The sequence below is a fragment of the Dasypus novemcinctus genome, chromosome 1 (assembly GCF_030445035.2).
Source record: "Dasypus novemcinctus isolate mDasNov1 chromosome 1, mDasNov1.1.hap2, whole genome shotgun sequence".
NCBI classification, from domain to species: Eukaryota; Metazoa; Chordata; class Mammalia; order Cingulata; family Dasypodidae; genus Dasypus; species Dasypus novemcinctus.
Genome location: NC_080673.1, coordinates 204397376 through 204423194, shown reverse-complemented (window position 1 = coordinate 204423194; position 25819 = coordinate 204397376). Strand labels below are relative to the sequence as shown.

The 25819-nt window shown below is 64.1% G+C and overlaps 1 protein-coding gene across 9 annotated transcripts in view; it reads left to right on the top strand.

Annotated features, from left to right (window-relative positions):
- Window positions 1-25819, top strand: part of ABLIM2 (actin binding LIM protein family member 2) — a 161185-nt gene that overhangs the window by 81220 nt on the left and 54146 nt on the right. For 6 of the 9 annotated variants that reach the window (XM_071217458.1, XM_071217449.1, XM_071217453.1 and 3 more), the window contains exons 7-11: window positions 6229-6316; window positions 9215-9273; window positions 14389-14445; window positions 15688-15765; window positions 17799-17945. In XM_071217458.1, coding sequence (XP_071073559.1) covers window positions 6229-6316; window positions 9215-9273; window positions 14389-14445; window positions 15688-15765; window positions 17799-17945 — 429 coding nt within the window. The remainder of the gene's footprint in view (window positions 1-6228; window positions 6317-9214; window positions 9274-14388; window positions 14446-15687; window positions 15766-17798; window positions 17946-25819) is intronic. The other 3 variants (XM_071217452.1, XM_071217465.1, XM_071217464.1) reach the window with 1 other exon arrangement.

Here is a 25819-nt window from a genome sequence, read left to right as displayed (position 1 = left end):
CCGGGTGTGTGGGAGGCGGGTGGGCGGCCGCGGCTTGACGGGGGCTCCCGGGGACAGCCTGGCCCCTGGGCTGGAGTTTGATAAGGGGGTGCAGGGGGGGTCCCCAGAGCCCAGACCCTCCAGGAACTCCGTCGCCTCCCGTTTTCTGTCTTTCCTCGCCAGTACTAGCTGGAATGCTTGGTGCCAAGGGGGGAATGAGCAGGGTCGTTTGGGGGTGCTTCCTAGTCCGCCCCGTTAACCCCCACAGTGCCGCCTCGAGCCCCGCGTGCCTGCTCAGTGTGCGCCAGAGGCTGTATCCTTAGCAACGAGAAGCCTGAGCCTGGGGCCACCAAGTAATCTTTCCCTCCCTCCTCCCTCCTCCCCACCCCTCCCCTTCCTTCTACTCCCTCCTTCCTCCCCCTCCTCTCTCCTCCCCTCCCTCCTCCCCACCCCTCCCCTCCCTCCTCCCCACCCCTCCCCTCCCTCCTCCTTCCTTCCATCCCTCCCTCCATCCTCTCCCTCCCTCCCCCTCCCCTCCCTTTCCCTCCCCTCCACCCCTCCCTCCAGCCCTCAGTCAACCCCTTGCCTGTGGACCCCCACTGTGTGTCCCACCCTGGGCTGGGTGCTGGGTTCCCCAGGACAGGCCCCCTATCTCCTCCTGGGGAACACAGAAGGAGTGGGGGCAGGACCCTGCTTCTGCCCTGGGCCAGGCGGCCAGTTAACAGGAAAAGCACCATGTCCCAGGCCATTGGGGCCATTTGTTTGTTTCCCCCTTTTTCCCCTTTCTTCTTTTTGTCGTTTTCTAGCATGCCCCCAGACCCACGCGTGGCTTTTTTATTTATTTTTTTTAATTTATTTTATTTTATTTTATTTTTTTTAAGATTTATTTTTATTTATTTAATTCCCCTCCCCTCCCCCGGTTGTCTGTTTTCTGTGTCTTTTTGCTGCGTCTTGTTTCTTTGTCCGCTTCTGTTGTCGTCAGCGGCACGGGAAGTGTGGACGGCGCCATTCCTCGGCAGGCTGCTCCCTCCTTCACGCTGGGCGGCTCTCCCTATGGGTGCACTCCTTGCGCGTGGGGCTCCCCTACGCGGGGGACACCCCTGTGTAGCACGGAACTCCTTGCGCGCATCAGCACTGCACATGGGCCAGCTCCACACGGGTCAAGGAGGCCCGGGGCTTGAACCACGGACCTCCCATATGGTAGACGGACGCCCTAACCACTGGGCCAAAGTCCGTTTCCCTATTTTTTAAAATTTATTTGTTCTTAATTGTATTTTTTTGAAAATACATAGATCACAAAAAATGTTCAATTACAAAATGTAAGAGGCCCCCATATACCCCCCACCCCCCTCACCCACTCCTCCCACATCATCAACCTCTTTCATCATCGTGGCACATTCACTGCATTTGGGGAGTACATTTTGGAGCACTGCTGCACCGCATGGATGATAGTTTACATTGTAGTTCACACTCTCCCCCAGCCCATCCAGTGAGTTATGGCAGGACATATCATGTACATCATCTGCACGCGTGGCTTTTATGATCGGGAGAAAAGAAACTTTGTTTCCAAACCTGAGCATTTCTAAAGGGCAGAGGGAAGTCTGTTTTCCAGGCCCCCAACTTCTCTTTTCTTAATTTCGATAAGTGGGTTTATTTAAAGAAAACCAAACCCACACACTCTCCAAGGGAGCATGTGTCCGTCACGCGCGCTAATACAATCTCCGTCTTGTCCCTCCCCAGTGGCTGACGCCGGCACGCGGGGCCGCCCTGCCGCTTGCACGCTCACGCGCTCCCCCTTAGCTGCCCACGCGCCTCTGCTCTCGCGCCTGGCCCCCCCTCCCCCCCGCCTTCACGTCCTTGCTGGCGCGGGGCGTCCTCTGGTCAGCCGGGCCTAGGGTTGCCCGGGCAACCGCGGCGGGCAGCTGCCCTGCTGCGGGGCCCGGGCCTCCCGGGGCGCCCTGGGCCGAGGAGCCCAGGCGGAGGGGAAGCTCCCGCCCTCCCACACCTCCGTGGGCAGGGGCCGCCCCCCCGGCCCCCCAGGCTGGCTTCCTGGCCGCCTCACCTGGCTCGGGGTCTGCTTATCGAACACCTGCCAAGTGCAGGGACCCGGGGGCCCGTGGAGGACGAGAGGCACGCGGGTCCCCTGGAGAGCCCGCCTTGGGTGGGAAGGAGAGCGTGGAGGAGAGATGGAGAGCGCGGGGCCGGGAGGGCCGGGGAGGGCTCCAGGCGGAGGCCCGGGCGTGCGGGGCAGGGGGCCCGGGCTTGGCCCACCTGGGAGGGCTCGGCTTCTCGTTCCGGGGGGCAGTAGCCCCGGAGGGTGGCCTGGAGCGCCCGGGGCAGCCGTGCAGGCGGCAGCGCTCCCGGTCGTGGCCCCCGCTGAAGGTCTGGCTCAGCCTCTCGGCGAGCTCCTCCCCGCGCACTCTTCTGTCTTAGTCTTTTAAGATCTGGATTGGTTTCAGGTCATTTGGAAAAGGAACTCTGCTTGGGGTCAAGCTGGCGAGAGCGTGAGGAGGACGTGGGGCTGGCTCCGCCCTGGGTCCCAGAAGGGTGCAGACCCTGGCCCCCTCCCCACCTCCGCCCGGTGACCCCAGGGAGGGCTCAGGAGGTAGGAGGAGGGCGAGGCCTGTCCTCCAGGCAGCTGCAGAGGCTGTTCCCTGTGTCCTCCGTGTGGGGGGGATGGGCCGGGGGATGGGACAGGGAGTGGGACAGGGGATGGGACAGGGAACAGGAGGGGGGATAGGAAGAGGGAGGGGAAGGGGGGATGGGCTGGGATAAGGGAGATTTGGGGAGGAAAGGGCCCCTCCCCTCCCTGGAGCGCCTGCCCGGGGTCCCAGGCACAGGAGGAGTGTGACGGCACGGCCAATTCCTCTGCTCCTCCCACTGCCCTGTAAGGAAGGGGCGTCGGAGGAGGGGAGGTTTGGGGGCACAGCGCCCTTTGCGCATCTCCCTTGCGCTGGCCCGTGCTTGCCCGCGGCGGGAGCGTCTTAAACCCGCCACTCTGGCTGGGGTAGGGGTGTCGGCCGAGCGCGGCTGCTGCGCCCCGCCAAGGCTGCCCTCCCGCTCTCCTGGGCTGTCTGGGATGAGCCTGCAGGCCTCCGCGTCTCACGGCCTCGCTGGAAAACTCCATTCACGCACGCTCCAAATCCACCAAACACCCCCCTCCTCCCCCCATAGCCTCCCGTCTCCTTTGGGTCCCTGTGGATCTGCTCTCTAAACATCACTTGTACGTGACATCACACTGTCCTTCTGTGCCTGGCTTATTTCAGTGAGCACGGTGCTTTCAAGGTCAGCCACGGGGTAGCGCGTATCAGAGCTTCCTCCTTTTTCATGGCTGGCTAGTATTCCATCGTGTGGGGGGACCACACTTTGCTCCTCTGTTCATCTGTCCATGGACACGCGGGTGGCTTCCACCTTTTGGCGACTGAATAACGCCGCAATGAGCGTCGGCGTACAAGGATCTGTTTGGGACCCTGCCCCCTTTTCCTCGCGGGACTGCCGGGTCCTATGGCAATTCTCTGTTAACTCTTTGAGGAGCCGCCATATTGCTTTCCACAGCGGCCGCCCCATTTCCTGCCCCCGCCCATAGCGCGCGCGCACTTTCTAAATCTGAGCCTTCTCGAGCTCCACGTGTGCGGGGGGAAGGCCACCTGCCTGGCTGGAGTCTCAGGGCGGCTGCGCAGGTTTTGGACATTTCTAGGCCCTCTGGCCAGTATGTTGGACGATGGGACACTCCAAGTCACACCATCACTGTGAAAGGGGACAAGGAGCAACACTGCTTATCCTGGAGGCCCCCTGAGCCCCTACCCAGCAGGGGGACACTGGAGTCAGGGGACCTGGTTACCCCCGCCCCAAGAGTGGGGGTCGGCGCTCTCCATTTTAGAGACTGGGACCCTGAACCCCACGACCCCACGGCCTGCCAAGGCCTCAAGCCGAGCGGTGAGGGTCCCAGGCTGCAGCCTGCCCCCCCCCTCCCCCCCGCGCCCTGGCCACGTGCCCGGGACAGGCCACGCCCCGTCCACTCGGCAGCCCCGCGCAGCCACCCGCGAGGCCCAGGGAAGCAGACAAGCCAGCCCCAGGTCTCCACGGCCAGTGGGTGGTTCCAGGAGCGCACTCGGCGTTGGGTCGTGGCTGTGCCCTCGCGTTGCACGGTGGACGTGTCCTCCCAGCCGGGTGGCCGTGCAGCCAAGGCCACGCGGTCAGGGGAACGGGTGCTGGAGCGCTGCTGTGGCCTCTTGAGCCCCCGGTTCCGTCGTCGGTGCAGCGAGCTGGGTGTGTTTCACGTAGTAAACTGGAAGGCTCCATCTCGGCACCTAGCACATAGTAGGTGATTTATGCCCGCTACCTTCCTACTCCCATCTGAGAGGCGGGTGCAGGGGGAGGATCTGCAGGAAGGGTGCGCTGGGGCACGGGGACAGTAAACCCCGTGTTGCAACGCCACGACCTGTTCTGAGCCTGAGGCCCGTGGGCGCCTACCCCGGAGGCAGCCTCGGGGACGGCGGCGGAGTCACACCTGCTGGTTTGCGTCCGGCCTCCTCCTTTCACCAGAGCTATGGCCTCGGGCATGTAACCCCTCACCTGTGCCCCTCACCTTTGCCGCCCACCTTTGCTCCCCCCTGGTGCCCCTCACCTGTGACCCCCACACCTGTGTCCCCACACTTGTGCCCCCTCACCTGTGCTCCCCACCTGTGTCCCCACTTGTGCCCCCTTACCTGTGTCCCCCACCCATGCCCCTCACCTGTGTTCCCCACTTGTGCCCCCACAACTGTGCCCCCCACCCAATTCCCCTCACCGATGCTCCCCACCTGTGCCCCCTCACCTGTGCCCCCCGCCCGTGCCCCCTCACCTGTGTTCCCCACTTGTGCCCCACACCTGTGCCCCCCACCCATGCCCCCTCACCTGTGACCCTCCACCTCTGCCCTCACCTGTGCCCCCTCACTGGTGCTCCCCACCTATGCCCCCTCACCTGTGACCCTTCACCTATGCCCCTCACCTGTGCCCCCTCACCTGTGCCCCTCCACCTGTGCCCCTCACCTGTGCTCCCTCACCTGTATCCCATCACTGATGCTCCCCACCTGTGCCCCCTCACCTGTGCCCCCACCCATGCCCCCTCACTGATGCTCCCCACCTGTGCCCCCTCACCTGTGCCCCCCACCCGTGCCCCCTCACCTGTGTTCCCCACTTGTGCCCCCACACCTGTGCCCTCCAGTTGTGCCCCCTCACCTCTGCCCCTTCACCTATGCCCCTCGCCTGTGCCCCTCACCTGTGCTCCCTCACCTGTGCCCCCCCACTGATGCTCTCCACCTGTGCCCCCTCACCTGTGCCCCCTCACCCTCCTGCTCCGGGGCCCACCCTCCCCTTCGGCCTCCTGCCTGCCTCTGCCTGGGGCCTTCTCTTGCTGCGGAGCCTGAAATCCGAGGCCCCGGGCTCAGGCTCCACCGTGGCTGGGGGGCTGGTGTCCGAGCCCTGCTCCCCAGCTCACCCGGCTCCCCGTGCGCTGGTGCTCCCCGCCCCAGCGGTCCTGACCTCCTGATGTACGCCTCGTGGGACGCGTCCCCCTCCCTGGCTCACGGCCCCATAACTCTAGTGGGGCTTCCTGGAGGCCCCCCGAGCTGGCACTTTGCACCAGATCCTGGCCCTGGAAGCTGATTCTGGGGAGCCCAGCCCGAGCAAGCACCCCCGTCCCCCCGTCCTCTCCTCCCTCTCCCCCCACCTTCCCACTGTTTCCCTCTCCCCTCCACCCCTTACTTCCTCTCCCCTTTCTTCGTCTCCCCCTCTTCCCTGCCCTCCCCTCTCCTCCTTACCCCCTCCCTCCCTCCTCCCCTCCTCCCTCTCTTCTCCCCTCTTCTGCCCCTGTCCTTCCCCCCTTCCCCTGTAGTCACCCTTGTCCATCTCTTCTGGGAGGGGGAGGGGGAGGAGCCCGGCCCTGCCCCATGGGGGCCGCAGACCTGCCAACGAGGAGGCCCGCATGGAGCTGGGTGGTGACCGCACCTGCGGGGTGCTCTTTGCCCCGACTGTGGCCCAGCCCAATTCCGTGCAGGGCCGCACGATGGCCTGGTGCAGCCGCTGGCCCCGGCTCTGCACAGGTGTCCCGGCGGGGTCCCCGGTGCCCGCAGTGCCCTCTCCCAAGGCGCCCGGAGTCCCCACCACCCGGCCACCTCTGCTCCCGGGCCGCCTTCCCCAACCAGCGCCACGGCTTCAGTGGGCACTTGGACCTGGAGGAGAAACCCCTCGTCTTGTTCTTTTTCCCAGGCAGGCGAGAAGCATTTCCACCCTACGTGCGCGCTATGCGTCAGGTGTGGGCAGATGTTCGTGGAAGGAGAGGAGATGTACCTGCAAGGTGAGAGGAGCGCGGGCCGAGCGGGCGCGCCGCGGGCGGTTCCTGAGCCTCGCCGCGGCCCGGGGGCCGGGGCCCGCTTTCGCTCAGAGCCAGGCACCAGCCTCGGTGGGCACGGCGTGCTCGAGGGGGGTCTTGTGTCACTCGCTGAGTGGACGAGATTCGGAAAGGGCCGACTTGAAGCCAGGGCCAGGTGTTGGCCTTTTGGGTCCCTGTAGCCAAACTTTAATCAAATACAGTCTGTCGTCTCCACCACTCGCAGCGTCCCACTCTCCCCAGGACCCCTTCCAGCCCAGGGACCCGCCCTTCTTAGACACACTGGGGGGCGGGGATGGGGCGCTGAAGACCCCTGGCCACTGGCGAGGCCCCTGCCCAGACCCCTGGAGCAAGGAGGGACAGCAAGGCAGAGGGGTTTGCAGTGTGTGGTGCTTCACGGGAAACCCCCAAACCCGTTTCCTCCTAAAAAAAAAAATAAGGATGTGGGGGCGCCCTGGGCGGGGTTAGAGAGCGATGGCAAGGCTGGAGGCATTCAGTGGTGTGGAGGGGTGGAGAGGGGCTCCCGGCCAGGGGGCCAGGGCAGGGTGGGCGGGCCGCTCCCCGCTCCAGCCAGTTGCCGCTGCGCTGTTGCCTCCAGCGACCCCGGGAAAGCGGAGCGGGGCCCGCGTGGGCGGGTGACACCCGGCTCCGCCAGGCACACCGGCCTCTGGCTGCAGACAGGCCGGCCCACGGCCCCCCGAGGCCCCGGTCTTGGCAGCTGCCCTCGGACAGGCCTCCCTTTCTGCGGCGAGGCGTGACGTCAGGGCGACGGCCTCGTCCCGGGTGGCTCCTGTCGTCCCCGGCTCTTCCCATGGCCCCGTGAAAGGCGCCTTTTGGGCCACCCCCAGCAGGTGCAGGGCTGTCGGGCAGAGCGGGCTCCCCCCGGGACGTCCCCTCCCCGATGGGAACGGTGCCCCGCCGCCGACGGGGCTTACTCACGCCGACTCAATGGCCCTGGGACGGCAGCTCGGGCACGGGCGCCTCGCCATCAAGGGTGACCGTCTCAGGGCACAAAGGCCTCTTGAGGCCCCCGGCTGAGGCCGGATCCCCGGTTTCTCCCCATGTGACCCTGGGGACCCTCGAGCAAGTGCCGCCCCCTCTCTAGGCCTCCGAGCTCCCGTCTGTGCGGTGGGGGCCGGGCCCGGTGGGGGTTTTCACGGCCGTGCGTGGGGCACCCGGGCTCCCCGGCGAGGAGGAGGGGCCCTGCCCGGCCCGCCCCACCCCCACGGGCTCTGCATGTACGAGCACAGCACAGCTGCTCTCCCGTCAACGAGGGGGCAGGGGAGCGCCAGCCCGCTGACCCCCAGACCACCGAGGCTAAAGCACTGCCCGGGTTTGTGCTCCCCGGGGCTGGCAGAGCAGCGCCCCCGGCACCGGCGGGGCGTGAGCAGTCGGGCCTCGGGCCCACCCAGGAGGGCTGAGAAGAGGGAAACTGCCACCACGTCTCGAGCCTCAAAACGGCCGCTCTCCCGGCACGACCCCGTCTGCCAGCGGCGTGCAAGGCCGTGCCAGGGCCTGGCGGGCGCCTGTCCCCGCGGCCTTGTTTCGAGTGGCAGACGCTGGCAGCAGCTGGGGAGGGGCAGGTCGGCAGCTCCTCCCCAGCCCCACGGACGGTGCCGTGGGGCCCTAGTCACGTTTTCCACGCTGAGTTCTGGAAAGCGCTTGAGGCCTGCCTGGGAGCCACAGCCATCGGGGGCCCAGGTGTGCACAGGTCAGGTGCCCAGGAGTGCGGAGAGCGTGGCCCGCTTTCCCCCCAGGAGGCGGCCTCCCGAGAGAGTGGCGGGGACTGCAGGGGATTGCCTAATTGCCGGGTTACACGTTTGGTTCTGTAATTTTCAGGAAGGGGCATCCAGTGCCTTTAGAATCCTAGAAGATGAAATAAGGTTGTGCCCTCTCTAGGGAGGCCGCGCTCACGCTTCCCGGGCCCGGCTTACCCTCCGGCCATCAGCCCGGGCCTGGGGAAGCTTTGCCAGCAGGAAGCAGATGGGGTGCCCCGTCCCCCGCGCACCCCTTCCGGCCCCGCTCTGTGCCCAGCCCTGCCCGCTGCCCAAGGGGATGCTCACGGGGCTCGGACACCCCCCGCCCCAGGGGAGGGTGCGGTCTGGGCTGGGAGGGGGGGGCGAGGGCGGGGCATGGGCCCGGTGGGCGGAGGGGCCCAGAGGTCAGGCTGTGGGGGGGGCGGGGGAGGGCTGGTGCTGTGGTCCCCAGGGCAGGGCAAGCCGAGGTCCCTAGCCCCTGCACAAGAGGGTCAGGATGAGACTAAGGGTTGTGTGTCCCCACGATGCTCGTTCCCAGTGCCTGCTGCCCCGGCTTAGTTTTTATCAAATTCTCCCAGCGACCTGACGAGGCAGAGCGAGTATTCGCCCTGTCGTTAGGTGGGAAGCAACTGTGCAGCTCGAGGCAGAATTAGCAGAGTGGGGTGTCTGGCGCCTGGTGGCCCTGTTGTGTTGGTGGCCGCTACCCTCCCTGCGCAGGGAGGAGAGGCGGCGCTCACGCCGGCGGCCGAGCCCAGCCAAGGAAGGTGACTGTCCAGGGGTCCTGCTGCCTCCAGACTCGAGGTCGCGTCAAGTGTCCCCTCCTCCCGGAAGCCTTCCCTGGCTGCCCCCGGCTGGGCGGGGTGCCCGCCTTGAGTTCCGTGGGACCCCGAGCCCCGTGGGGGTGCACTGGCCGGCCGAGTCCGTGCGCCTCCCCGTGAGGCTGGGAGCCACTGGGGCACAGGGGCGGTCTGGGTGCCCGCCCCGCGCCGACGCAGGCACGGAGGGGCAGCCCGAGGACGGGCGGGCGGTGCCCCCAGGCTGACCAGAGGCTCCTCGTGCACGTGTGGGCCTCGGCCCTGACCACGGCCCTCCTGGCATCTGTCGACAGGCTCGTCCATCTGGCACCCGGCGTGTAGACAAGCCGCCAGGACCGAAGATAAAAACAAGGTGGGTGGCGTTTCCTCGTTTCTCCGGTGGAGGCCGCGTGGCTGTGCGAACGCTTAGCCGGACGCCGGGCTCCCTGGCCAGGGCCGCCCGCCAGGCCACCCCCAGGTGGGCTGGGGCAGGTTGCAGGAGGCATGAGGGCGTGCCCGGGCCGGGCAGCTGGGCGTGCCCGCGAGGGCTTAGCCCCCGGCCCCCGGCCTCCGCCGCCCACCTCCGGGTCCCGAGGCCTCGTCCTTCTTTCCACACGGCCCCAGATGGCTGCCGTGAGCAGCTGGCCCTGGACCATCCCGAAATGCTCGAGAGCCCCAGGATGGCCGGGCTGGGCTCCCGCTGGGGGACAGGCCCTGCGCCTCAGTACTCGAGCCAGGGGCTGCAGCCCCTCCTTATAACACGGGCTTGTTTCTATTTCTTTTTTTTTTTAAAGATTTATTTCTCTGCCCTTCTCCCCAGTTGTCTGCTCTCTGTCCACTCACTGTGTGTTCTTCTGTGTCCACTTGCACCCATGGTGCCACCGGGAAATTGCTTCTCTTTTTCGTTGCATCGTCTTGCTGCGTCAACTCTCCATGTGTGCGGCGCCATTTGTGGGTGGGTTGCGCTTTTTTCACACGGAGTGGCTCTCCTTGAGGGGTACACTCCTTGCACGTGGGGCTCCCCTACGCGGGGACACCCCTTTGCAGCACGGCACTCTTTGTGCGCATCAGCACTGCTTGTGGGCCAGCTGCACACGGGTCAGGAGGCCCGGGGTCTGAACCCTGGACCTCCCATGTGGTAGGAGGACGCTCTATCCGTTGAGCTACATCCACTTCTTAGGCTTGTTTCTAGATTTTAAAACGATGCTCGTGGCTTCGCCCAGAGCCCTCCTGGCGTCATTCGAGGCCCCGATTGGATCTAAATTCAGATGCCTCCGATTCCCCAGCACTGAGAACCCCCCCACCTGGAAGCCCCCGACCCAGAGACGAAGCACAGTGGCCCCGCCCCCGAGCAGCCCGCTGCTTAAGCCTTCAGGCCTCGAGGGGCCAGGGGACCCTGGAGGGGGCGCTGCAGGACCAGGGGTCTTCCCTGGGGGAAGGGAAGCAGCAACGGCTGGTGACGGGGCCACAGGGACCTCAGGACAGGGCTGTGGCCACTAGCTCCCTGGGATCCAGCGCCGCGGCCACCACCCCCGTCCTGTGAGCGACCGAGGGCACTGGTGGCAGAGAGGCGGCCTCTGCCCTCGGCTCTGGACGCCAGCCCCTGCTGCTGGCCTGGCCACCTCCGGATGGCTGGACACCCCCAGGGCCCGGAAGGAGGAGCCCTTGTCCTGGTGGCTCCGCTGTCCACAGAGGCTGGGAGACCGTCATTTCCCGGGGGGCTGTGCGGGCCTCACCCGACCTCAGGCCGCGGCCGGGCCGGCCGAGAACAGCGGCCTGTGCTGGGGCCGGCCAGCTCCACCCGGTCCCTCCGGGCTCCGGGGAGAGAGCCAAGCCCTGGCCGCGCCTGCGCGCCCCTCGTTTCACCGCCCGGCCTCCTTGTCTCGCCTGAGGATTGAGACTCAACTTGGGGCCCTGGGGGCCGGGGCGGTGCGTGACCGCGGCCTGTGACAGGTGGTTTCCCTGCGGCCCTCGGTCCCTTGCAGAGGGTTCTCCACCGGCTGTGTCCCGGCCTGGATGGTCCGAGGAGATGGCCGTCCTTGTCAGCTCGCCAGAGCCAGCTGCTGGCCGACGTGCTTGAGCCCCCAGGCCCGGCCAGCTCGGCACCCACCCCCGAACTCTCCCTGAACTGTCCCTGGCTGCAGGTCGCCCCACTGTGTTAGCTGGGGTACTGGGGTGAACTGTGCGTCCCCCAAAGTTCACATCCACTCAGAACCTGAGGATTGTCCTCAGAGCCTTTGCAGATGTGACAGAGTCCCGAGAGGGAGAGCTGGGTCACAGGGCAGCCTGACCCTCGCGTCCTCTCCAGGAGAGGGACAGTTAGACACGGAGAGTCTGAGGGAGGAGTCGCCTGATGGCGGAGGCCAGCTGGGGCGCCGCTGCAAGTGGGGGGAGCCAAGGCGGCCGCCCTGCCAGCCGCTGGCCGGGCCGGGAGCTGCCCTCACCTGGGCCCCTGGCCTGGCTCCGGAGCCGCAGACAAGCACTTCCCCAGTTTGCAGCCCCCGCACTAGTGGCGCTTGGTTATGGCAGCTGTAGGGAGCCAAGACGCGGGCATCGGACCACGGCTGTCTCGTGGCGACTCGGAGCAAGCGCCCAGCGGTCCTTGAGCATGGGCCCCTCTGCGCCAGGCGCCGGGTGGGCTCTGGGACCCCCGGAGGAGCCCGCTGGGCTCCTGCACACAGAGCTGCTTTCCTGCAAGGGAAACGGGCTCCAGCACTGAGGCATGAGATGAGGGGGCTGCATGGGGCTGGGGCCCCGGGGGAGGGGGGCTGCTTGGGGCAGGGGCTCCGGGGGAGGGGGGGGCTGCTCGGGGTGGGGGCTCCGGGGGAGGGGGGCTGCTCGGGGCGGGGGCTCTAGGGGAGGAGGGGCTGCTCGGGTTAGGGGCTCCGGGGGAGGGGGCCTGCACGGGGCGGGGGCTCCAGGGAAGGAGGGAATGCTCGGGGCAGGGGCTCCAGGGGAGGGGGGAATGCTCGGGGCAGGGGCTCCAGGGGAGGGGGGAATGCTCGGGGCAGGGGCTCCAGGGGAGGGGGGAATGCTCGGGGCAGGGGCTCCCGGGGAGGGGGGAATGCTCGGGGCAGGGGCTCCAGGGGAGGGGGGAATGCTCGGGGCAGGGGCTCCAGGGGAGGGGGGAATGCTCGGGGCAGGGGCTCCGGGGGACGGGGTGCTGCTCGGGGCAGGGGAGGAGGGGAAGGAGGGGCTGCTTGGGAGGGGGCTCCAGGGGAGGAGAGAATGCTCTGGGCGGGGGCTCTGGGGAAGGAGGGGCTGCTTGGGGCAGGGGCCCCAGGGAAGGGGGGAATGCTCAGGGCAGGGGCTCCGGGGACGGGGTGCTGCTCGGGGCAGGGGAGGAGGGGAAGGAGGGGCTGCTTGGGGCAGGGGCTCCGGGCGACAGTTGGCTGCTAGGGGCAGGGGCTCCAGGGGAGGGGGGAATGCTCGGGGCGGGGGCTCCAAGGGAGGAGGGGCTACTTGGGGCAGGGGCTCCGGGGGGGGGGGGGCGCTGCTCGGGGCGGGGGAGGACAGGGAGGAGAGGCTGCTTGGGGCGGGGGCCCCGGGGCAGGAGGGGCTGCTCCGTGTGGGGGCTCCATGGATGACACCCTCCCCTCCGGTGGCCCTGTGGACAGGCGGCCGGAGGAAAGCCCCGTCGGAAGCGGGAGGCCTTAACTGCCCCGTCTCAGGTACGATCGGCTGCAAGGTCACCAAGCACCTGCTGTGCGCCTCTGGAGTGGGTGCCGGGGAAGCAGAGAAGAGCGAGGCCCCGGGGTCCCCGGCCCTGCCTGTGGGGGAGAGACGAGTGGTGGACAGAGCAGTGCCCTCGGTGCTGGTGGAGGGAGCAACGGGCCGGCCTGGGGGGCAGGGCCAGGGGCGCTTCGGGGCGCTGGCCTTGGCAGGGGAGGGGGCCAGGTTCCCCGCTGGGGGGCGGCGTGACTGCGGGGGACTGCGGCAGGAGCAGCGGGTTTTGGGGCCTGGAGAGCGGGCCCCGACGCAGGGTGAAGGTGGGCACGGGGTGGCATTGCGGGAGGGGTCTGGGCGACCGGCAGGTCCCACAGGGGGTCTCCATCATCACGGTGCAAGAGGCAGTGCCTCATGGCCTCACATGGGGAAGAAAAAGGAAAGAAGGAGGACCCGACGCCCAGGGATCCGACGGCTGCCGTGGGTGGGAGCCTCGGGGCCGCCTGCAGGGGTGGCAGAGACCGCCGAGCAGGGAGGACACAGCTTGTGGGGGCCGCCTGAGGGGCCCAGCAAGGCCCTTTGGCCGGGCGTGAGCAAGAACGTTCTCGCAGCTCCCTCCGCAGCAGCCGGGGCGGTGGCGTGAGCCTGGTGTCGGAGTCGGCCCCGTGCTCTGCAGCTGAGCGACCTCAGGCAAGTCTCTCACCCTCTCTGGACCTCGACTCCTCGGCCGAAACTTGGAAACTGAGGGGTGTCAGCCCCTGCAGCCTCTCCTGGCCTTCCTGTGTGTCGGGCGAGCCCAGGGGGGACCCTGCGGCCCGAGTGGACAGGGGTAGGGGCTGGGCTGGCATCTGGGCCAAGTCGCTGCCCTTTGGCCCTGGGAGCCCACGGCTGGGGCCTGAGTCCCACGGAGCCCCCATTGGGCAAATCAGAGTCAGGGAGGGGGACCCCAACCCAGCTCCCCAGGCTGCTCAACTCAAGGCTGCTGTTCCTCTCCACGACGTCGGGGCAGCGCACAGCGGGGCACAGAGTGTGCAGGGCCACGTTGCTGCAGTGACGTGGCCGCTGTGCTCAGGACCTTCTCGAACTCGGGACCCTCCTTGCACGTGCTCGGAGTGCAGCCAGAGCCCGGGCTGAGCGGGCAGCAGGCGCCCTTCATCGCAGCCATGCCGGCGGTGACGCTGGCGCAGGAGCCGCTCGGAGGCCGGCGCGGTTTCTCCGTGGCCTGAAAGCAAGTTCTCACGCCTGGGCGGCGCGTGGAGACGTGGCCTTTCAAACGCCCGCTGTTCGCCCGCTTTGCAACAAAGGGGCGGCTCTGTCAAGCGCGTCCCACGAGCCCAGGTCGAAGTGAAAGAAGCACCGACCCTGCCTCGTCCCCAACTTTATCCCCGGAAACAGGAGGGACCTCGGGCGAGGTTCCCCATTTTATAGACAGGAAAGCCGAGGCACAACGGGGGTTTTTAGGGACGACACACACAGTCAACGCTCCTTGTCTGTGGATTCCGTACTTGCTGTTCACCTACTCCTGGAAATTGACTTTCAACCCCAAAACCAGTACCCCCAGCGCCTCTGCGGTCACCCGCCGACGCACACATTGTGGCAGAAAGCCGAGTCACCGGCGCCCGCGTGCCCAGCCGAGGTCGAACAGGGCAGCGACGCCCTGCCCTCGTGCTCCGGCCCCCGCGCGGCCACGTCCGGTGCTCTCCGTGCCCTTTGCGGGTGCGCGTGCCTCACGCCGGCGCTGCGCTCGAGGCCGCGGCACGCCCGCGCGGCGCCCGCCGCCCACGAGTGAGGGTCACGCCGTCCCCTCTTGCTTGCCTTCCAGATGCAGCACCAGCTCCTCCAGCAGGCCTGCGCGGGCGCCACCCCCTGGGCCTTGCAGGTTGGTCCCCCGCGGCCGTGTGTGCCCCGCGTCCGGGCCTGCTGGTGTCCGTCCTCCCCGTGTCCTCTGGTCGTTGCCGAGCTGCGTGTTTCCCCCCCCCCCCCCCCCCCGCCACGGGCCTGTCCCCACCCAGGCGGCCGGCACCCGCCCAGGGCACGTGCACCTTGCAGGCTGGCTGCACGGTTATGGGGGAGATCAGAGAGCAGGGCCGCGTCAGTGGGCGCCGCGACGAGGGGGAGGCCCGTGGGGGGCAGCAGGGCGTGCAGCCAAGGGCAGTGACGTCTGCCATCTTGGCCTTGGGGGGCTGGGAGGCCCTTGGTGGAAACGGGCAGGGGGCGGCGTGGGGAGGCCCGGCGGGGGCGTCCAGGAACGAGGGCTGAATGGGGGGTTGGAGTGATCAGGCCCCGGGTCCCGCCCTGCTAGGTGGGCGAGGATGCCAGGTGCAACGAGGTGAGGCGGGGGCTGGAGAAGAGAGCGGGGAGGGGGGCTCGGTGCACAGGAGCCCCTGCCCTGGGGTGCAGCAGGCATGGACAGGGAGGGGTCCGTGGGCAGGCCAGGAGAGGGATGGGCTAGCAGGAGTATGGCACCAAAGAGCCGGTCCCAGGGCCAAGGGCCGGATGGTGATGGCCAGTGGTGGCCGGCCAAGGCCACTCCTGAGCCAGTCGGCAGGCAGCAAAGCAAGGGGGGGCACCCGGCAAGGACCTTGCTCTGAGGAGGCTGGGGGGCACATCAGAGGGTCAAGGAGGGTGGGCCTGTGGGGGCAGCCTGGGGAGCCTTAGGGTGGCCCCGGGGGGCGCCCTGACGGGCAGGGCTGGGCAGGCTGAGTTGCGGCTCTGCCCCCGTCATGTGGGTGAGAAACGGCGCCCTGAGCGGCCGCTGCGCGGCTGGAGGAGACGCTCTTGCTTTCAAGCTTGCGAACTCGTGGGCATCCTGTCCCCAGAGAAGCGTCTTTCCTTTGGCGGGGGAGCTCGGGCCTCGGGTGCCCCTGGCTCCCAGGGAGAGCGTCGCAGTTGGCCGGTCACCCGGGCCACCCGCCACGGCGCCTGCGTGGCTTCCAGCCGATCGCTCGAGCCTGTGTGTTTGTTTTAAGAACTCTTTCACCCTGCAGATGAAAAGCGTGCATTTACTTATATGTGTGTCGACCTCGTGAGCGGCCTGTCGGAGCGCGGCTTCAGCGGTGGCCTCCCGAGGCTCCTGGCCCTGTGCTCCGCCTTCAGTCTCCTTCTCTCTCCCCTTTTCCAGGAAACTAGAACCTCCTCAGAGAGCATCATTTCTGTCCCTGCTTCCAGCACCTCAGGGTCTCCGAACCGCGTGATCTACGTAAGTAAGACTCCAGCGCAGGCGGGGCGGGTGGTGGTGGGGGGGGCGAGGTCAGGGGTCGGCTGGCAACGGCGCCGTCAGGGCTGCAGGGAGTGGGGCGCGGCGCCCTTCTCTGCTGCTGGTGGAAGTCGGTGCCGACTTTCTGGAAGTTCGCTCAAAGCCTTAAAACGCGGGCATCCTGGTTTGACCCAGCAGTTGTGCTGGGGCCGAGCCCCCGGTTCTCGGGTTTTACTGTGGTGTGAAGAGGAGACGCCCGGCTACCCAGCGGTCAGGGTGGTGGGGCCACGCCGGGGAGGGCGGTGGCCTGTGGGGTTGCAATGCGGGCGCGGAGGCTGACGTGGACGGGCGCGGGGGCTGACGTGGACGGGGGCACAGAGGCTGACGTGGACGGGCATGGGGGCTGACATGGACGGGCGTGGGGGCTGATGTGGACGAGCGTGGGGGCTGATGTGGACAGGCGAGGAGGCTGACGTGGACGGGCGCGAGGGCTGACGTGGACGGGCGCGGGGGCTGACATGGACGGGCGCGGGGGCTGACGTGGACGGGTATGGGGGCTGACGTGGACGGGGGCGCGGAGGCTGATGTGGACGGCACGGAGGCTGACGTGGAAGAGCGTGGGGGCTGACATGGATGGGCGTGGGGGCTGACGTGGACGGGCGTCCCCGCCACGTTCCCTCGATGACACACACTGTGTATACGTAGAGTGTGCAGACAAATATGAAGATGGCGGGTGGGGTTTTAACAAATTAGCGGCAGCTTTCTCCGGGGGTGGGAGTAGAGGCTGGAGGTTGTCCCTATGTGTGAGTGTTACTTGTGTAGAAAGCCCAAAGCTTGCCATGTGGAAAAGAGCCCTGCGGCCCGAGGCGAGGGCCAGCTGGCGCTCTGGGGCAGGGAGCGCTGGACGTGGTGTCTGGGCCCCGCTTGGCCGTTCCGGGGCCCCTCCTGCCTCTGGGCAGCACGCCGTCGCCCTCGGAGCTGGTGGCCTCTGCTCTGGGAGAAGGGGCCAGGCAGGCAGCTGACGTGCCAGTATGGGCTGCTGTGGGGGACGGCCAGGCAGAGGAGTGAGTGGCCGCTGTGGGCAGGGGGCATCAGGGCATTTTGAACCTGAACAAATGCAAGGTGACTGTGGCCACGCACTCATTCAGCATCACCAATGAACCAGGTGTGGGCCAGGTGTGGACCAGATGTGGGCCAGGTGTTGGCCAGGTGTGGACCAGATGTGGGCCAGGTGTGGACAGATATGGGCCAGGTGTTGGCCAGGTGTGGGCCAGGTGTTGGCCAGGTGTGGGCCAGGTGTTGGCCAGGTGTGGGCCAGGTGCGGCTCAGAGGTAGGCAAGGCCGGGAGGGCCTCGACCCCGCTGTGGTGGTCCTGTCGGATGTCTGGCCCCTTGCTGCCAGGCTGCGAGTGCATAGAAAGGCTGGGTGTGTGTGCCGGTGTGCTGGTGCTGGTGGGTGTGAGTGTGGGTGTGCAAGTGTGTGCAAGCACGTGGGTGTGCAGGTGTCCATGCACAAGCGTGTGTGAATGTGCAGTGTGGGGACAAGGGGTATGTGTGAAGTGTGTGTATTGTGTGGAGTGTGAGCGAGGTGGGGGTAGGTGTGCAAGTACCAGAGCACAAGGAGTGTGTGTGCTGCGAGTGTGCAGAGCGTGTGTGTGTGGCGAGAGCGGGTGGGGCACGGGCCTGCCTTCGCCCGCCTCCGACAGGCGCGGCCGTGTGGGTGTCACCTTCTCGGCTGTCCCTGGGCCCTCCTGTCTGGGTGCCAGGCATGGGTCAGGCCTGGCCTCTTGGACCCTCGGCGCCATCTAGTGGATCACATCTCCTCTCCAAGGTAGGAAAGGAAACTGAGGGTCAGAGAAGCCCCTCCTCGCGGTCACGTGGCCGTGCAGCGGCTGTGGGGCCCCCCGAGCCTTGGGCCTCCGGCACGATTGCGCCCCCGCTGCCAAGCGGCGTGACCTCAGCTGCCGGCCCTGGCGTGCGCGGCCTTGGGGCGCCCATCTCACGCTCCCCCTCCTCGCTGCTCTTCCCTCCCCGCAGGCCCGGCTGGGCAATGAGATCCTGGACTACCGGGACCTGGCCGCGCTGCCCAAGAGCAAGGCCATCTACGACATCGACCGGCCCGACATGATCTCCTACGCGCCCTACGTCAGCCACGCCGCGGGCGACCGGCAGAGCTGCGGCGAGGTACGAGCCCTGCTGGCGCTGGCCCGCGGCGGGTGGGGGGCGTGCCGGCGGAGGGCGGCCTGGGCCCCGGAGCTCCCACCCGCGTTCGCCACCCTCCCGCATGCCCAGCCTCCCGTGACCTTCCAGTGACCTTCCAATGCACCCATGGCGCTCGGTTAGCAATAGGCCCCGCCCCCTGCTGGCCCTGTAGGGACCCGCTGTCGGCTGCAGGCCACAGAGCGCTGACCCCAGGGGAGTGGTAGAGCCACGTGGCGGTCTCGTCCTCTCGTGTGGGGTTGTTTTCACGGTGTAGTACCTTGCTTTCCTTTACCCAGAATGCACCCCTGCCCCCTCGTCCATGGCGTGCTCCCTTGTTCAGGGGTTCATTGAGCCCGTGTGGCCGCCTTGTTGCGCCACATGTGGCGTCTCCCACGCCATCCCAGGGACACTGTCCGTTGGGACCCGTCGCTCCTCTCTAGTTGGGCTGCGCCCAGGCTGGCCTTGCTTTCCCTTTGGAGGCTTTGGAGTCCACCGTGACCGTGGGTGCCTGGCAGGAAGGCTTGGCCTTGCCGGGCGTTGCTGCGCATGTGGGCGTGTGTGTGAAGCCTGGGCCCAGGGGACCTTCCACATACGTGTCCCCAGCCCCGCTTGCTTCGAGAGTCCGTTTAATGGTCTCTTGGGAAACAAAGGCCAAGATGCCAGCAGAGCCACAGGGGATACAGGTGGTGGAGAGATAGGCAGCCTGGGCATACCTGCGGAGCTGTAGATACACCTGAGGCACACCTGCAGCGCCCTGGACACACCTGCAGAGTTCTGGGTACTTCTGCAGCACCTTGAACACTTCTATGGAGCCTTGGACACTTTTGCAGAGCCCTGGGCACACCTGTGGCATCCTGGGCACATCTGCAGAGGTCTGAGTACGTCTTTGGAATCCTGGGCTTACCTGAAGAGCCCTGGACACAACTGCAGAGCCCTGGACACACCTGCAGAGCTGTGAGCACACCTGCGGAGCCCTGGACACACTTGCAGAGCCTTGGGCACACGTGTGGAGCTCTGAGCACACCTGTGGAGCCCTAGGCACACCTGCGGAGTCCTGGACACACCTGCAGAGCCCTGGAACACCAGTGAAATCCTGGGCACACCTGCAGAGATCTGTGTACTTCCATGGAACCCTGGGCCTACCTACAGAGCTCTGAGCACACCTGGAGAGACCTGGACACACCTGCAGAGCTCTGGGCATGCCAGTGGAATCCTGTACACACCCTCAGAGGTCTAGGTACTTCTTTGGAGCCCTGGGCACACCTGCAGAGCTCTGAGCAACCTGCCGAGCCCTGGGCATACCTGCAGAGCTCTGAGGACAACTGCAGAGCCCTGGGCACACCTGCGGAGCCCTGGGCACACCTGTGGAGCCCTGGGCACACCTGTGGAGCCCTGGGCACACCTGTGGAGCCCTGGGTACACCTGTGGAGCTCTGGGCACCCCTGCGGAGCCCTGGGCACCCCTGGGCACACCTGTGGGGCCTCAGACACACCCGCGGAGCTCTAGGCACACCTGAGGAGCCCTGGGCACCCCTGCAGAGGTCTGGGTACCTCCGTGGAGCCCTGAGCACACCTGTGGAGCTCTGGGCACGTCTGTGGCGTTCAGGGCAGGGGGACAGGGTGAGAAGGCTCCACTCTCCTGCTCAGGGGTGGCTAGAGTCTGGGATAAGGGCCCCCCTGCCTTGCTGCCCCCCCCTCCCCGGCTCTACGGGGCCTGTGGTCTGGGCTGAGAAGCCCAGGAACGCCATGAAGGGCTGCATGCAGTGGGGAGGGGGGACCCCCCACCCCGCACCCCACCACGGGCTGAGCCAGACGTGGCCGTCACTGTCCAGCCTCTGGCCCGAGCCCGGGGCAGGCCCCGGGAGAGGGTCGCGGCAGCCCAGCGGCACAGCCAAGGTCCCCAGCCGGTGAGTGGCGCGGAGGAGGCTGGACCCCAGCCGTTCCACCCTGGAGCCGCCCGCGGCTGTTTTCTCCCTCTGCAGTAGGCTTCCTCACGCACACGGGAACCCAATTCCAGAGCGCGGTTCAGGCCCCACCCCCTTCTGGCTCGGAACGTCAGTCAAAGCCAGTCCCAGTCTGACCTTGTGTCCCTGTGGGAGCTGTGGGGGGTCCTCCAAGCCCAGGCAGGCTGGCGTGGGTGCCAGGGGCGTCCACGTGTTGTGAAGGGCCTGAGTGAGAGCAGAGGGCGTGCGTGTGTGGGCATTTCCATGCGACAGGGATGCCGACACCCACAGAGCACAGCGTCTCACGGTGAACCGCCACCGAGCTCGGAGACCTCCTCCAGCATCTCTGAGCCCTATGTGAATCCCAGGCACCCTGGGCAGGCAGTAGGAAGAAAGGGTCACCTTTCCCAGGGGCTGCCTCCTGGCTCAGCTGCAGTTTCCCGCCTGCCCCCGTGGCCGGCTCTGGCAGGCAGGCAATGAGCTGGGTCAGGTGTATTTGCCCGAGGTTCCTTCCATCCCATGTCGGGGTCAGCCCGTGGCCACGGGCATGCTCAGGGCCCCCCTGTGTGTGACCCCCAGCTCAGTGTCGTCGTTGTTGCCCCATCCCGTAGCTGCTCACGCTGCAGTTGACACCCACTTTTCTGTGCACTTCCCGTAGCACCTTGGAACCACTGTCCCCAGATAGCCGAGCTGGGAGAGCAAAATACCAGACCCGACATGTGCAGCTCGAGAGTGGCACGGACTGGGCGCTGTCGCCATGGCAGCTTCTCCTTGCCTGGAGGGTTCAGGTGTCCCCCCACCCCCACCTGCGGGGTCCCCGAGCAGGCTCCCCTCTCAGCCTTGCTGTACTCTGGCTGGGGGCCAGCTCAGGGGTGGTCTCTGTGGGGCCCTCCTGATGAGGTGGGGGCAAGAAGCTGTGCCAGGCAGAAACCAGCCTCAGAGCCCGACAGCGTTGCCTGCTTCTGCAAAGCTGTCCCTGCCAGCAAGTCACCAAAAACACAGGAATCTAGCAGAGAAAAAGAGCACCAGGCTTGGAAAGGAAGAGGTAAAACTCTATTTGCAGATGGCATGATCTTATTTATAGAAAACCCAAAGGATTCCACAAGAAAACTCCCTGAGCTAATAAGCAATTTCAGGGAAGTGGCATGGTACGAGATCAGTACACAAAAACCAATTGTGTTTCTCTAGGGATGAATAATACAAAGAGAGAATTAAGAAATCAATTCCGGGAAGCAGATTTGGCTCAATGGATAGAGCATCCACCTACCACATGGGAGGTCCAGGGTTCAAACCCAGGGCCTCCTGACCCGTGTGATGAGCTGGCCCACGTGCAGTGCTGATGCACACAAGGAGTGCCATGCCACGCAGGGGTGTCGCCCACATAGGGGAACCCCATGCACAAGGAGTGCGCCCCTCAAGGAGAGCTGCCCCATGTGAAAAAAGTGCAGCCTGCCCAGGAGTGGTGCCACACACACAGAGAGCTGATGCAGCAAGATGATGCAACAAAAAGAGACACAGATTCCCGGTGCCGCTGACAAGAACATAAGTGAACACGGAAGAACACACAGCGAATGGACACAGAGATCAGACAACTGGGTGGGGGGGAGGGGGAGGCAGGGAAGGGGAGAGAAATAAATTAAAAATAAATAAATAAAAGGAAAACCAATTGCATTTAAAATAGCATCTAAAAGAACCAAAAATCTGGGAATAAGTATAACTAATGATATAAAGTACTTGAAGTCTGAAAACTACAAAACACTGCTGAAAGAAATAAAAGGAGACTACAGTAGTTTGATATGGTTATGAATTCCAAAAATAGATATTGGATTTTGTTTGTAATCTGATCTGTACCTGGGTCTGATTTAGTTATGATAAGCACTTTAATTGGGCCACGTCATTAGGGCATTGAGTCCCTGCCCCTTGGTGGGTGGGGACTCACAGATAAAAGACATGGACAAGGACAGAGTTGGGGGTTTCTGATGTTGGAGTTTGATGCTGAAGCTGGAGCTCCAGGAAGAGAGACAGAGCTGTTCACCTGATAGTCCACAGCTGACCTTGTGGAGGAAACAGAGGAGCTGAGCCCAGAGGAACCCAGGAAGCCTGAACCCTGGCAGACGTCGGCAGCCATCTTGCTCCAACATGTGAAAATAGACTTTGGTGAGGGAAGTAACTTATGCTTTATGGCCTGGTATCTGTAAGCTCCTACCCCAAATAAATATCCTTTATGAAAACCAACCAATTTCTGGTATTTTGCATCTGCACCCCTTTGGCTGACTAATATAGAGACCTAAATAAACGGCAAGACCTCCCGTGCTCATGGATTAGAAAATGGAACATTATTAAGGTGTCGATATTACCCAAAGGGATCTGAAAATTGTACACAATTCTTCTCAAAATCCCCAGCAGCCTGTTTTGGGTTTTTTTTGCACACTGTAGAAGCCAATCCACTAATTCATGTGGAACTACAAAGGATACCAAATAGCCAACACAGTTTTTAAAAAGGAGAACAAAGTTGGAGGACTCACACTTCCCAACTTCAAATTGTACTGCAAAGCTAACCCATACAGTGTGTTACTGGCATAAAGGTAGACATATCACCAGTGGAACAGAACTGAAAGTCCAGAAAGAGACCCACACACCTAGGGCCAGGTAATTTTCAACGAGGATGCTGAGTACATGCAATGGGGAAAGAATGGTCTCGCCAATCAATGGTGCTGGAAAAACTGGGTGTCCACATGCAAATGGATGAATTAGACCCCTACCTCAGACCATACACAAAAATTAACTCAAAGTGAGTTCAAGACCTAAATATAAGCACTACGACTGTAACTCACTTAGAAGGCACCGTAGGGGAGGATCCTCTTGGCTGCCGTTTAGTAGCACCTCCTTAGATACGACAGCAAAACTTGAGGAACAAAAGAGCCAAGACCCGTTCGTCCTTATCAAAATTTAAAAGTTTGGGCATCAAAGGACATTATCAAGGAAGTGAAAAAGACACCCTCCAGAATGGGAGAAAAGAGTTGCAAACCGTCTTTCAGACAAGGGCTTAATATCCAGAATATGTAAAGAAATTTTACACCACAGCCACAGAAAGACAAACAATCCCGTTTAAAAAAACGGGCAAAGGACTTGATAGACATTTCTCCACAGAAGACACAGAAATGACCAATACGCACGTGAAAAGATGCTCTACATCATTAGCCATGAGGGAAATGCAAATGTAAACCACAATGAGATACCACCTCACGCTCACTAGGAAGGCTGTTACTTACAAAATAGAAAATGTGTGGTGTGGAGGACTGGAAAAATTGAAACCCTTGTGCAATGCAGGTAGGAATGTGAAATGATGCACCTGCTGTGGGAAGCAATGTGGCAATTCCTGGAAAAATTATTGAATTAGCATATGACTCAGCAGTTCTACTTCTAGGTACAAACCCAAAGAAAGGTTTCAAACCGCTACTCGTACACCCATCGTCATAGCGTTATTCGCTATAGCCTAAAGGTGGAAGCGCCCGACAGAGGAACGGATGAACAAACTACGGGCCATGCACACAGCGGAATGTGGCTTGGCCACGAGAAGGAATGAAGTTCTGAGACCTCTTGCGCCGTGGAAGAACTTTGAAAAGGTTAGGTCGAGTGAAATAAGCAAGACGCAGAAGAACAAGTATCGCACAGTGTCGTTTACAGAGATGTCTAGAAATAGCGATCCACAGCCAGGCAAGGAATGAGAGGGCACAGGGGCAAGGGGAGGGGCAGTTTGTTTGGTGGGTGTATTAGAAATAACCTCATTTTTTTAAAGGAACCCTGGGCTGGAAGCCGCGGGACCAGGCAGCTCACCTGAGCCTCAGTTTCCCTTCTGTGAAAGGAGAAGCTTAGGCAGGGTCCCAGAGACCCTTCCAGCCTGGCTTCTTGCAGTCTAAGGGGAGTGAAATAAGTGAAAAACGCATTCCCTCAACACCCTGACCCCTGCCCCTCCTTGCCAGTGCCACGTACCTGCCCCGTGTTGGGGAGAACCTAAGAGTGCTCCTGCCCCTGAAAGGAGGGCCCTTGACGTCCTGTTGTTCCTCGGAAGGGGCTCCCCCACCTGCCGCCTCACCCCGCCGTGGGTGGGGGCTTCTCCCTGCAGCCATCACTTCCCCCGCCCCGTGGGAGGGCCTGCAAAGGGCTTTTCCTTCCCAAGCCTACAGATACTGTGGGCCGATGGCTGCCCAGGAGGGCGGCGCCCAGTGCTGGCCGCTGGCAGGTGTCACTGCTGCCCATTCCCGCTCACCTGGGAGAGGCACTCACCTTCCAGAGGCCCTCCCCTACGACATCGCACATGCAGGGGGTGGGCCGGGCTCACCTGCGCTAACGGGGGTCCTGGCCAGAGAGGCCCTGAGGCTCCCAAACGCCCCTGCTTTCTGCCAAGCCCCCTTTTCTTTCTTTTTTGGGGAAACGCAGGGTCCCGGGCCGCAGGGCTCTGGTCTCCCTTTTGGAACAGGTGCCCGGCGGGCAGATGCTGGGCTCATTCCCGGGCCGGCGTCTCCGGGGCCCCTTTCCAGGGCGCCACGGCCGCGGTTCTGCCTAGAGGAGTTTGGGGGTGCGGTGGTGCTGGTCTTTTCCTGTTTGGAGGCCGGGGGTCCATGTGGGAGGGGACTCTGGGGGGGGCTGCCCCAGTGGGGGGCGCTGACAGGCCACGCGTTGCGTCCACGGCCCACTTTGCTCTGGCCGAAGCCCCCGAGGCAACCGGCCGGGCCCCCTTGCCTGCCTCCCCGTGCCTCACAGCGCTGCTCCCACATTGGAAAGGTAGCACCAGCGGCTCCCCCGGAAGGCGGCTCAGGCCGGGGCAGCCCCTGGCCGTGTACGTCCTCATAATCGTGCCTCACACCCGCACGGCGCTGCCTTCTGCCGGTCCTCCCAGCGCAGGCGCCTGGGGCCCCGGGCCCCCACCAGCCGACTGTGGGTCGGCATCTCCCTCGGAGAAGAAGCCCAGCTCCCAGCGTGCCCAGGCCCGTGCCGGCCTCTCCGCCGGGACACACGGGAAGCACCAGGTCCTCGCGGAGGAGCGGGCGCAAGTGTTCGGTTTTTTCTTTCCTTTTCTTTTTCTATTTTTATTTTTCAGTTAAGTTAATAGAGCACAAAGAATGTTACATTTAAAAACATAAAAAACGGGAAGCGGACTTGGCCCAGTAGTTAGGGCGTCCGTCTACCACATGGGAGGTCCATGATTCAAACCCCGAGCCTCCTTGACCCATGTGGAGCTGGCCCACGTGCAGTGCTGATGTGCTCAAGGAGTGCCGTGCCACGCAGGGGTGTTCCCCATGTAGGGGAGCCCCATGCACAAGGAGTGCACCCCGTCAGGAGAGCCACCCAGCACAAAAGAAAGTGCAGCCTGCCCAGGAATGGTGCCCCACACATGGAGAGCTGATGCAACAAGATGACGCAACAAAAAGAAACACAGATTCTCCACCCTCTGACAACAACAGAAGCAGACAAAGAAGAACATGCAACAAATGGACACAGAGAGCAGACAACTTGGGGGAGGAAGGGGAGAGAAATAAATCTTAGAAGAAAAAAAAACAGGCCTAAGAGGTTCCCGGATAACCCACTCCTCACCTGCCTACCTCATCATTCCTGTAAATTATATTTTTTTTATGTCAAATAGCGTTTATTCACAGCAGTTCATTTTTGTTCTGCTTTTCAAAATTGATCAGGGACCTGGACAGCAGGTGGGCCGCGGTGGAGCCAGGCGGCCGCGGTAGGGTGAATGCGCTGTCGTTCTCAGACTGTGCTCAAGGAACCCTGGGTGCTGGGAGCTTGGGCAGGAGGGGACCGAAGGAGGTGGGGGAAACGGGGGCTCCCACCACCTCTGGGCTCACCCTGGCCTAGGGGTGTCCCTCCCTCGTGGTGGGCCCGGGAGCCAGGCTCAGGCCTC